The sequence below is a fragment of the Hydractinia symbiolongicarpus genome, chromosome 8 (genome assembly GCF_029227915.1).
Source record: "Hydractinia symbiolongicarpus strain clone_291-10 chromosome 8, HSymV2.1, whole genome shotgun sequence".
NCBI lineage: Eukaryota > Metazoa > Cnidaria > Hydrozoa > Anthoathecata > Hydractiniidae > Hydractinia > Hydractinia symbiolongicarpus.
The window spans coordinates 20,779,504-20,791,609 of record NC_079882.1 but is presented as its reverse complement, the minus strand read 5'-3'; the positions used below and the strand labels follow the sequence as shown (position 1 = coordinate 20,791,609).

At 32.5% G+C, this 12,106-nt stretch overlaps 1 protein-coding gene across 4 annotated transcripts in view; it reads right to left on the bottom strand.

The window, feature by feature from the left end:
* LOC130654505 (SCO-spondin-like) overlaps window positions 1-11,567 on the bottom strand; it is a 40,366-nt gene extending 28,799 nt beyond the window's left edge. For 3 of the 4 annotated variants that reach the window (XM_057457102.1, XM_057457104.1, XM_057457105.1), the window contains exons 1-3: window positions 11,409-11,567; window positions 4,169-4,354; window positions 3,165-3,323 (exon numbers count right to left, since the gene is read on the bottom strand). In XM_057457102.1, the coding sequence (XP_057313085.1) occupies window positions 3,165-3,323; window positions 4,169-4,354; window positions 11,409-11,457 (394 nt within the window). In that variant the 5' untranslated portion in view covers window positions 11,458-11,567. Of the gene's footprint in view, window positions 1-3,164; window positions 3,324-4,168; window positions 4,355-5,711; window positions 5,959-11,408 lie in introns of those variants that run through there. The other variant, XM_057457103.1, reaches the window with a different exon arrangement.
* Between the last annotated feature and the right edge of the window lie 539 nt (window positions 11,568-12,106).

Below are 12,106 nucleotides of genomic sequence, written 5' to 3'. Positions count from 1 at the left end.
TATAAAATTCAAATATATTTTATCATTAAGAAAAAGTAATAAGTTTAAAGAAATACAATACATAATTACAAAATGAAATCCACATTTCTCTTTTGTAGCCTTGACATCTGAACCTTTAATTAGGCTCTCAAAGAACTCGTGCACTCTAACGTTTTCTTTCGCTTATCTTTTATAGTGTAACTGCCGTAGCAGCATCTTCTTAAACACATGTTACACTATTAGCCTCCTCACATATATACACTAGATTTTATTTTATTTTTATTGAAGATAATACGGTACAGCTTGGGAAAAACTTAAGGTATAACGGGTCTAAGGCAGATGGGAACGACATATACGGCTTAGATGGAGGTGGGCATTTTATGGGCATTTAAGTTATAAGACCCAGTCCAGGATGTTATGAGGTTTCACATTCTAATGATTGATTTCTATACAACCTGGTTCTATGTGCTGGATAACTGCTTGCTGACAAAGTCTAAGTTATGGTCTCCCATTCATCCATTCCTGGGATATCAGCTGTACTTTAAAACAACACATTCTGTCCAGCTGGAATGTTGATTTATTTATTTTCTTTCTCCCAGCTACGTCGCAGTGTCTTTAAGCAATGATCGGTTTAGTTGTTCTTTTTGCTAATTTACCACACTTTTAATTGTCAATAGATTTTTTATTGTAAAAATTCTGTAAATAATCATTTTTAATTGTTTATATGTTGAAACATCCGTAATTTTAACTATGTTCATATGCAAATACTTCTCTTTTAGTGATTTATACCCACAGGATTAAAAACTGTTTCTGTTATTCTAAACGTATTTATATAGCAATGCTATTGCTGTTAATCGCTCAAGTGTAATATACTTGCCCAATTTTACATAAAAGATGTAACTTGATTTTATTATTTTACAACTGATGAAGGCTTGTTAGCCGAAAAATATTTATCATGATTTAAAAGCCAATTTTTTATTAACCCTATTATGCCCGAACTTCTTTTACCCCTGTAACCCCTTGTGCTTAAGTGATAAAACTTGGCTCAGTTGTAGAATGTCTTGGTACAAACTCAATCCAGGGATTAGAAATTACATGTCAAAAAAGGTCATTTTCCTAATTTTTCACGTTTTTCACATACGTTTTAATTTCTTGCATGTCACTAATGCTATGGCCTTGATTCTTGGCAAATTTGTGGAATTAATACCAAAAATGTGTTTCACATGAAAAAATTAATTTTAATGAGGTCATTTCGGCAAGAAAATTTCTTATTTTAACGATAAATATTATAAGACCAGTTCTACCAGAAATATTGATGCTTATGTCAATAGACTTGGCATACATGTCGAACATGGCATTTAAAGATAATCGAGGCAAGAAAAACAATATAATGACGTTATTGGAATCCGAAATGACATCATTTTGCTGGATCGATATGTCCTTTAACTCTGGTCTGCTTTTAGTTGCTAGTAACCATATATCACCTTAGCAACACCTTGGTTACGACTTAGTAACCAACATATATGTAATAAATACTATCTAATAACATCTAATAACATTCTTACATGATGTCAATGTTTTTTTAAAATTCCAAAATATTTACCCCTGTCTTAAAAATGCAATACCCCCAGCAAAATGAAAAATTTTTTCCAAAAGTTTTTTTATATTAAAAGCCCTAATAAAAGTTACGAATGCTTACAAAATTTTAGCACTTAATCACATGTGTATTAAAGGTTATGCCTAGGCAAAGAGGCTGTGGGCACTTTATGCACGCCCTCCCTGGTATAATACAGTACCGCCTGAATGTAATGCTACATGTGCACGATAGTTATCGGCTTTACATGAGCTTTCGGTAGTGTCAGAACTTTCGTTTTTGTTATATATCCATTGTTAAATACATGATCTATTTTTGCATGTCAAAAACAATAGAGTTCATGTCCCACACTTGAAATTTAACGATTGTTTGAAATTTTCGTTTTGCTTATCGTTTTTTATAATTACCGCAGCTGCTAAGGAATTAACACAAAAAAATGTTTAAATAGTTAATTACCCTTCGTGTCTCTATTGTTTTAGCACACGAACATCTTTTATTCACACATGAATTTATTTATTAAAATATCTCCGATTTTGTAAACGTTTATGCAAATGTTATTGATCTGCAGAAGAAAGAAATGCTATATCTTTTGCCTATACATGCAAAGATTTATATTACGCTAGTTAAAATGGATAATCTTTCGATTAAAATAGTCTACCATATAGGAAATGTGATATAAAAACAAGGCAGAATACGCTTGTCTTAACACCCTCCTTCGTTATGATTTTTAATTAACTTTAATGTTGTGAAAGACTTGAAATATTGGTAACTAAACTATATTCCTTAAAAAAACTTGCACTTAGATTTATTTAGAGTTTCTTATAAGACTGCGGAAAAAACATTTAAAGAACACTTGAAGCTTTTTTTACATTATTTTAAGTGGAAGGAGAATAACTTGCTGCACAAATACAATTTTCAAAACAACACAAGCATATTCTGTATATCTTTTAGAACCAGCACAAGAAAATTTTTTGCCGCATAATCCTCTAAAAACAAGTTTTTGAGCATGCAAGTATTTTTATTTTTTTACCTTGACAGCTACTTAATAATTCAAAACAAGAGAACAACTTTATCTGAACATATTTTTTGGTGAGATATATTATTAATTTTTTCCTTCGGAACAACAAAAAAGATAGGAAATATGCTGATAAACACGTTGAGGTAAAAATGATAAAAAAACATGAGAGGGGAAATATATTTTTTTAGCGTGATGTAATAAAGATGTAAAATTTAAAAACCTATATAAAAACTTTCTACACTTTTTTTATAAGAAACAAATTAATTAGAACGGCGAAGCTGAGATTTTGCTAAAAATTAAAAGCATTATAAAAACGTACATAGCCTGAATTATTTCATAGATTAAGAACAAAATAACATGAGTCTAGAAAAAAATTATTTTTTTAGCGCGATGTCAAAAATGCGCACATGACTTTAAAAATTAACATTTGTAAAAAAATGCCCATAAATTATAATGTTACATAGAATTAATAGGTTTCAATAATTTTGGAGCTGTTGAAGTGTGTGCAGTGAAACATTATCAATGCACGGTCAAAACATGGGTGAGTGCGATGTATAATGACAATTTACTTACACAAACTACCCATGTCCGCACCATTCATGTTGTAATCAAATGCAACACAAGCCATGTTTATATCAGTGACATCAAAATTAGGGCTCATAAGGGCAGCTTGATGTCCTTCAGGATTGCCCAATGCTTGGTAGTAACCATAATAAAAATCGTTGTCGGCAGCTACAATACAAAGAAAAAAGTTTAATTTTAATGTATCCATGAATGATGATGATGATGCGTGCATATGGTATTGATAAGTTATACACTTTCTGTGACTTTTACTGAGACTACTACAATGGACATGTGACTCATTAATTTTGTTACATTGGACAGAAATTATGGGAAGAAATTACCACAGAAATTTTTTGCCATGGTTTACCACTTTGTACATTATAGCTGAAGGAAGGGGAATGTCATAAGAAATGCACACCAGATCAGCATAAAAACTTGTAAGGTTTGGAATATCGGAATCAATAGATCATGTCAAATAAAATAAGGCCACTTGCAGTTGATTCTTTGTTTATAGTAATTTGTTGCGATGAAACTAAAATGCACAATGCATTCATTATTTATTATTTTTAAAAAAATTCCATATATCTTACAGTAGTATTTCTAGTTTTTGTAGCACTAAAATAAAGATGCGAAACATTTTAAATGTCAACTTTGTAATCACAAAAATAGTTACATGGTTAATTTTTATGCGATTTATAACAAATATTAGCTACATTCCTAAAATAGTTCTAATACAAGTAAAAAAAGAAGACAGATTATTATTGTCGTAACACCCTCCTTCAATATGACTATTATATGTTTGAAATTACACTGGCTAAAATGTAATGCTAAAAGACTTTTAGTCCGCACCATTTAGAAAAATGATAAAAAGGTAGAATACGCTGTCGTGACCTTCTGCTTTGTAATGTGTCTTAAATATATAATTTTAATACTGCAAAAGACTTTAAATATTTTTAACTAAACTAGAGTCTGCATAAAGATTCTGCACTAAGATGTAGATCTAATTAACTTACTTCTAGGTTGTGATGGACCAGTGTCTGGACTATTAGTTGTCCCGAAAGATGTTCCCCAGCTACCAGGGTTTGGTTTAATGGTAAAAATTGGTGCACGATGCTCACAAAGCCGGTTATATAACTTGGCAAATATGCATTTAACTCTTCCATCTGTTTGCGCTGATAGCTTGACAGAATCCACAATTTCTAAATTTTAAATGAGAAAGAACATTAAAATGCTGAACACATTGTTAAAAAAAGACATAGCTGGCACAAGGAACTGCAATTCCTGCGGTTGAAACCTTCACAGTAGAAATCTTAATTTAACAGAATTCATAAGCAAAATGGCGTTTAAAGTCGCTAGATAGCAAAAATTAAGCAGTATCTAAAACATATTAAAGATTTGACTACAAAAAAAAAAGATTTCCTTGAAAAATCTTGTCTTGTGTACACCATTTCATAATGGCTGGAATACTGGTCCGTGATTGGTTCAACCAGTATTAAGACACAAACACATCTGCTAAAAACAAGTAATTTTTACCTATCTACCTAACTATACCAAATGGGAGTTTTCTCTATTTGAAAAATAACGTCTCAAAATGTTGTGAATGTATTTCGGCAAGGCAGTACAGAATTTTTCTATATGAACACACCAGTACAGTGGCCAAAATCCTAAACTAAACTGTACTTAAATTTAAATCGCGTTTGTAGCTGGCCATCTTTCGTTAAGCAATTCGGGGTATATTTCATACCTAATATAGTGTATTGCATCCCTTGGTATTTCCAGTGGTGCTGTAGATGTATTTATAGCTCTCAGACTATGTGCGGGCAGGGTTCGATTCCTCTTGACAGCGATTCAACATGGGCGAGTGAATGTTACCATAGCCCCGAGTTAATCCAAGCCATGTGAGGGAAATTGGGAAGATGGCCCCATGTGTGGGCTGTTGGATGTTGCCGGGAGTTGTCTAGTAGAGCAGGGGCCCTAATTGGGTCTGTATAGCTCAAAATGAGCATTAAATACTCTAGGACTCTCCATCTAAGTCATGGCTTTACTAGAAATAATAGACAGGGTATATCACTTAATATTTGTGAGGCTAGCCATGTAAAATATGCACATCTCTCCATCTATCGAGGTAGTATCGGCGGACATATGAGGAAACAGTTTTTTAAGGGTTTTCCAAAGTTGTTTTAGCCCTAAAGTCCGACAACATGTTCACGTCCTCCGACCGACTCACTTTTGGTAATAAAAACCTGAGTCGGCAAGTCAGAGAAAGACCAGGAAAAAATTTTGCGAGATATTTTTCAAAAATAAATTTTTTTTCGCTAGACTTAATTTATGGAAAAATGACAAAAACTCACGAAAGTTAATTTTGGTAAGAATTAATTTCTTTAGGGCACTCATGTGGCTACTGACAGTTTACAGGCGCTATACTGTCTTGGCCCTGGGAAATTTGCTTGCTACGATCTAAAAATCCCGGGGAAAAATATGCCTGACCGCCTGATCGACTCATTTTTGCAGGCTCTTCCGAACGAGAACACAACATATTTTTTATGTTGGCCTTACCTGGTTCCTTTTTTGTTTAAAAGCTTTCCAGTCTATGATGGATTTTGTTTTTGATGCTTTCCGTTTTAAGAAGTCTCCTTCTTTGATGGCTATTATTAATTCATTAGTGACCCATGCCTCAACACGGCCAGAAAATCTATGTGGTTTGAAATGAGCATGTTTGTTAGCCACACTGTTTTAACATTTTTACTCAATTTCCATGTCAATATAATATACAGTACGGATGCTCCATAAAGATGTGGATAATCACAATACATGTAGTCCAAAAATTTCTTTCCTTTAAAAATCTTGTATACATAGTAAGGTCTCTGCGCAAAGTAGCTAGCAGGTGTGCCAAAATAACGGGAAGGCAGACATTGCCCCATTTTTTTAAAACAACCTCTCAGATGAAGATTATTCTGCCGGCAGTAAATTTCCCGCCAAATCGCGTACGTCAACATCAAATAGATTAAAACGTTTTGAAACATCACATTTTGTAGATTTATGGATTAGAGATTCTTGGACAATAAAACGTCTTGCGGGAGAGTCAAGAAAACACTAAACCCTGATTTAAAATATTATTATGAGCTTAAACTGTCAAACTGAATGAATGAAATAAACATATATTTCAGTTTACTAGGAGATAAATATACATTAATTAAAAAAATTTTTTTCTGTCTTGTGTTCTGTTCATGGTGGTCGTAAATTTTAATCAGAAAGTTCAGGAAAACGCTTCTCGCAGTAAGTACATATTAATAAGTTGTTTATTTTTCAAGGTTGATTCTAACTTTTAATTAAAAAGAATTTCTGTCATAGTATTAGTTAGCAAGCTCTGTTCACCCAGCCAGCCTAACTGGCTAACTGGCTACACTGTTCTTTTTTCTTTATTACAGAACACTGAACTCTCCATGTAGTATCAAGATTAGGGCATCTGCAGATGGCCAAACTTTAGAAGTAAAGGATATAGTTCATAAAAGTATAATCATGGAACTGGGTGAAATGTAGACGATGTCTGCAATGGTATCATTGCAAATGCGCTTCGTTTACCGCCGAACAAGCTGATTTGGGAGTCAACTTCTATTGCTGATGACATTATCTGTTTAAAATTTTTTCTAGGGACCTTACACTATTTTCAATTTTTTAAATGTTTTTTTAGATCATCATCATTTTGTTACTTAACTAAAAATAAATCAAAATAAAGTGTTCTACCAACTATCTAATTAAACGCAAGATAACACAACATGCTTTGTTGTTTTTAATCTAAACCTATGGCTTATTATTGTCTTATTATTATAGGAAGAAAAAATCAACCCTTTTTTCTGTTTTTCTTACAGCGAGCTATGCACGCATTTGTTTAGGGCCCCTAAAGTGCATTTGGCCAAGGCCACGGTGCGTGCGTCCAAAGTTTAAAAAAAATGGGGCAATGTCTGCCTTTCCGTTAATTCAGACAGCCCGTCATTTTAAAACTGCAATTTGAATGTGACTTAAGGACATGCACATAAAGAACAAAACAAAAACAAATTCGATATTAATTAGCGTTGCTAGGTCCTCTGCCTTGTTTGTTATTTTAAATTTAAACTTATTTTGAATATTAAAATTGCTTTTTTTATGGCAGCTCGCGGCCATTATACCCAGCTAACGAGTTAACTTTTATTTTTGTATATGATATAAAATTATTCTATTTGCAGAATGCATGTTTTTTCTGTACATTCATGCCAAAAATATTCAAGGTTTAACTTTTTTGTCTATTTAAATTAATGGCTTATTAACCGTTTAGCTATATCGGTCTATACGGGATATATAGACTGAGGTCATGACCGAACGCAGTGAGGTCCATGCGAGTGACAGAGGTCTGAGGTGGCCAAGAACTGCCATGCAAAAAAAAGAATCTAAAATTAAAAAAATGAATCAATTCAAAGCGAAATTAAATCAATTGAGATCAAAGTGAAATGAAACGAAATGAAATCAACTTTGCTTCAAATCAAAGTGATATGAATTTGTTTTTATAAATCTAAAAGTAATAGCTCATATCAACGATTTTTTTGAAAAATACAATATGATAAAATGTGATGTTTAAGCTTATGAGAAACTTTCATTTCATTTCACTTTGATTTAAAGCAAAGTTGATTTCATTTCGTTTCATTTCACTTTGATTTAAAGCAAAATTGATTTATTTTTTGTTTTTAGATTATTATTATTATTATTATTATTTTTGCATAGCAGTTGTCGGCCACCATAGAGGTCTATATTTTCCCGTATAGACAGGCTAATAAGGTTAATAAGTCCCTTATTACCCCACTGATTATTTCATAACCATTAATGAAAAAAAAGGTTTTAGAGTCCAGCGGTCTTTACTAAAACAAGGCTTAGATGGAAACCATGTAACTTTCTTTATATTTCGATTGTGCACACAGACATTCGATCCACAACTCGTTCAAAAATAAACAATGTAATACAACTTTAAAAAATAGAATATTTCAAAACAGTTTTAAAATTCAATTCTTTGTCGTTTCGCTGGTGGAGTGTTCGTATTAAAATTAAATGTACAATTGTTAAAATTTCCTCCTGAAAAAATGAAAAGAGGTTGAAGACTGCGTGGAACTGGAAGTATTAAGAGTTATCGATTGGTTATGTACGTCAAGTTAGGTATTATTTGAGCTCAAGATGTTTGACATTTTGTAACGGTGAGTGATACTAGCTGATTTCTAATTTCTTAACGAATCAATATTTTTGTAACCACTGTGTTGGGCTACATCAACTTTGGGTCTCAAAGTTGATGTAGCCCAAAGTGCAAACGTTTTACAATATTTTGTAGCTTTTGACTGTTGTCCTGCTATAAATTGGTCTATTTCATCGTCAAATAAACTGTCGTCTACCAGACGAAAACAAGGAGTAATTGACATTTTTCTACCACTTTAAATTAACTTTCTTGTTTTGTTCTTGTTTTGATGTCGGTTAATACGGCGTCATATAGACTGGTCACGTGAAGAAAAGAAACCAATCAAATTTTCCGAGAACGTTCGAATAAACGTAAAGATTTGGAAATACTCAACAGTGGGGTAATAAAAGCTTACCCAAATTTGACCCAGGTGGTCCCCAATTATCCACGTGGTGAAAACTCATTGACGTCACCACCTCGTTTTCAAGTTATTTGACCTTAAAGTTTTAGGTGCACTGTAATGGCTTTATTAATTTAATATAGAATATTGACGTTATAGAAAAATACAAACAAACCAAACTTAATTTTTACAGATCTTAAAAGTCTTTCAAACAAATTTTAACAAATAATCGATAAATGATTTATCTTGACGATCTCTTGTTTCTCCTTAACAGGGGAAAGATTTTCTCTTTCCTCTCTATTTCCTCTCCATTGAGATCGTTATTAGCTCGTGAAGCATTGGTAGCGTTGTGGGAATCTCTTCTATATTCCACATAATACTTCAGTATTATGCTTAATGCTTAAGGTTCTAAACACTGCTGTTACGACTAAAGTTATTGGGAAGCGATTAAATTGTAGAGGTGGCTATGGTGTAGAGGTTCCTGCTCTTTATCGCTTTCCATGACAAGCTGATAAAGTGGTTGATAAAAAAAATTGACGAGATTAAAAGCAAGCTGGACACAACAGTGGTAAAATGTTTGAAATTAATGTTAGAAAAACTATTCATTGTCCGGTAATAGAAGAGAAAAAAAGGCATATTTCCTCTTTGGTGCAAAAAATATTGTCCACTAATTAGATTGTCCGCGAATTAAGTGTCTGCTTTTTGGAAAGTTTTTTTATGAGATTTTATTGGAGAGAATACTGTATACTGCATGCATAGAGAACAATAAATAGATATAAAGAATAGTATCATCAAATTTATTGTTGTGTATTTATCGTTGTTTTGGAAAAATAAGCAGAACACGATGCAAAAATATAAGTAAACTTTCGTGAATTTTTTCAAACTACTTAACCGGGCCAGCTCGCCTCATATAAACGCAAAAAATATCAGCCCGCCTAACGCCAGCTAACTACATATGAACAGCCTTAATGCCTATGTAGCTATCGTTGAAAAAAAGATTTGAAATTTAAAGGAGAATAAGTCCTTGCAAGAAAGTAAAAATCTTTCCGTCGATACACAAATATCTTTCTCAATGGGTACGCGAACATACCATTTTGTGGGGATGCGCAAAAATCGAGGAGCGAAATTATAAAGAAGTTGAAAAAACTAAATGAAATTATAATCATCAAAAAGAGAGAAATAGTTTTATGAACTTTAAATAAAATTCAGTTTTTATCATGAGCGCAGTGTTTCCTGGGTGACAGAATAGAGAATTGCAGCGTATAACTCTTATACTGGCTTACTTTAATGTGTCACACTAAAAAAATGCCGTTTAAAACTTCAGCGGTATTAATATTTTACGTAACTTGGCTACTTGGAAGTATGGCTATCTCTAAGAAACGAAGTACCTCGAAAATATGACTAAAAGTGTTTGTATTCTAAAATTTTGCAGCGGCTCGAATGTTATTGTTGTAAATAAAAAATGCGTAGTAGCAAGAAAGTGAGGGGGTGCGAGTTGACTCATGCTATTAGAATTTTTTGATAGCTATCGGAATTAGACTTTTAATGATTTATAAACTTCAGCTTTAAATGAACAATACATCTTATTTTTTCATATTCTAAAGGGCATTAGTGCAAAATAATTCTTGTTATTAGAACATATGATTTAATTAGCATTTTTCTTAACTTTGTTGTTGGAGCAATTTATTCAAACTGAGATGACTAATCAGCGCGTTTCAGCGACTGCCCATTAAAATGTCTATTGTTTCAGGTAATTCTTTTTGTGCTGCTTATTGAAAGTTTCTGCAGAATAAGACTATGTTTCCATTACACTATAAACGTTGCGTTGTGTTTAAAAATTGTAACGTAGGATTTGGCATAACGGAAACAGCACATTTCCACATCGTTCTTGGTTGAACAGCAAATTTTGCAAACGAAAATGTAACGTGTTAAGAAGGCATGTTTTGAGTAAACTTTAAAATATTATTTTCACCAATAGAAATATATTTTTTCTAAAATTTATGTTATTCTCCTTTTGTTTGCCATGAGTTTGTAATTTATAAACAATTTCACATTTAAAATAAAAAGAAACCGCGCTTTTAAAATAAATTTTGTTGTATGAATTTTTTGATTTTTCCATTTACAAATTCCTTGTCACAATATTCACCTAGTACACGCTATATCACTTTCATAACCGCCGCGTCGTAAAAGCTATCTGATACAAATATTTTCCACAAATAACAATACGTCTATCCGATATACTTTTACACCGCGACGCGATGCAACGCAACGTTTATCGTCTAGTGGAAACATAGTCTTAGTCACACAGTCAGATAAACAAGATCAGATGACTGGTGATTACAAAGTTCAGGAATTTTTGCTGCAAACCGGACAAAAAACAACTTTGTGGATAAAATTAATTTTCTCCTTCTAATTAATAGTTCGTTTAAACCCAAGACAGCAGCCTTTAAAATTTAACATTATTGAAAAACATACAACAGAATTAACATCTTGTATGCAATGTGGAAGAGATGTGTAATCCTTTAACGGCATCGCCATCTGATTTTACAATCGATTTTCGCGAGTGGTAAAAATATTTTTAACTATTTCGCAAAATCTTCATTTTTTGAAAACTTAAAATAAAGTATCTCAAGATTACGTAGTAATATATTCCCCTTACCTATACAAGAGGTAATTAATACCAAGATTGTTAACGTCTTCCAATTCATCTCTCTTGCTATGTTATTCCGAATACATCGATTATCCGCTTGTGCTGCTTTACAATTTGTATGGCTTATGCTTTCGCATATTTAAAAGGGGGCAGCACAAACAAAAAGAATATTACATACACTTTATAGTTATATGCTATTATGATTAAAGCCGTTGTTATCTTACCCCCCGATACATTCATTAGATTAGATGCATGCACCTTTTTATGCTCTTGACCAATAAAATTGAATTTCGTTAAAAAGATTTTGTAAAGTTGTCATGGGTGATATGAGCAAATGAGGACGACTTTAGAATGTATTCGCCTTTGAATTACATGTCACAATTAGTGATAGTAGTTTTTTTTGTGCAATTGTGGAAATACAAAAAGCAGGTTGACGGACGGGAGTGTTTGCACGTATAATCAAATTTGAAGCTTTCGTATGCTCAAATTCATCAAAATTAATCTCTCATCTTTTGGGATTAATTAAATTGAAGAAACTCAACTACTTTACTCGGAGAAACTTTCGCGAGAGAAACTTTCGCGAGTCCAAAAAAACTCGCGAATTTCTTTGGATAAATTTTCGCGAATCTTTAAATTGAAAAATTTTCGCGAGATAAAATTTTGCGAAATCTGAAATTAGAAAGTTTTGGCAAGATAAATTTTTGCGA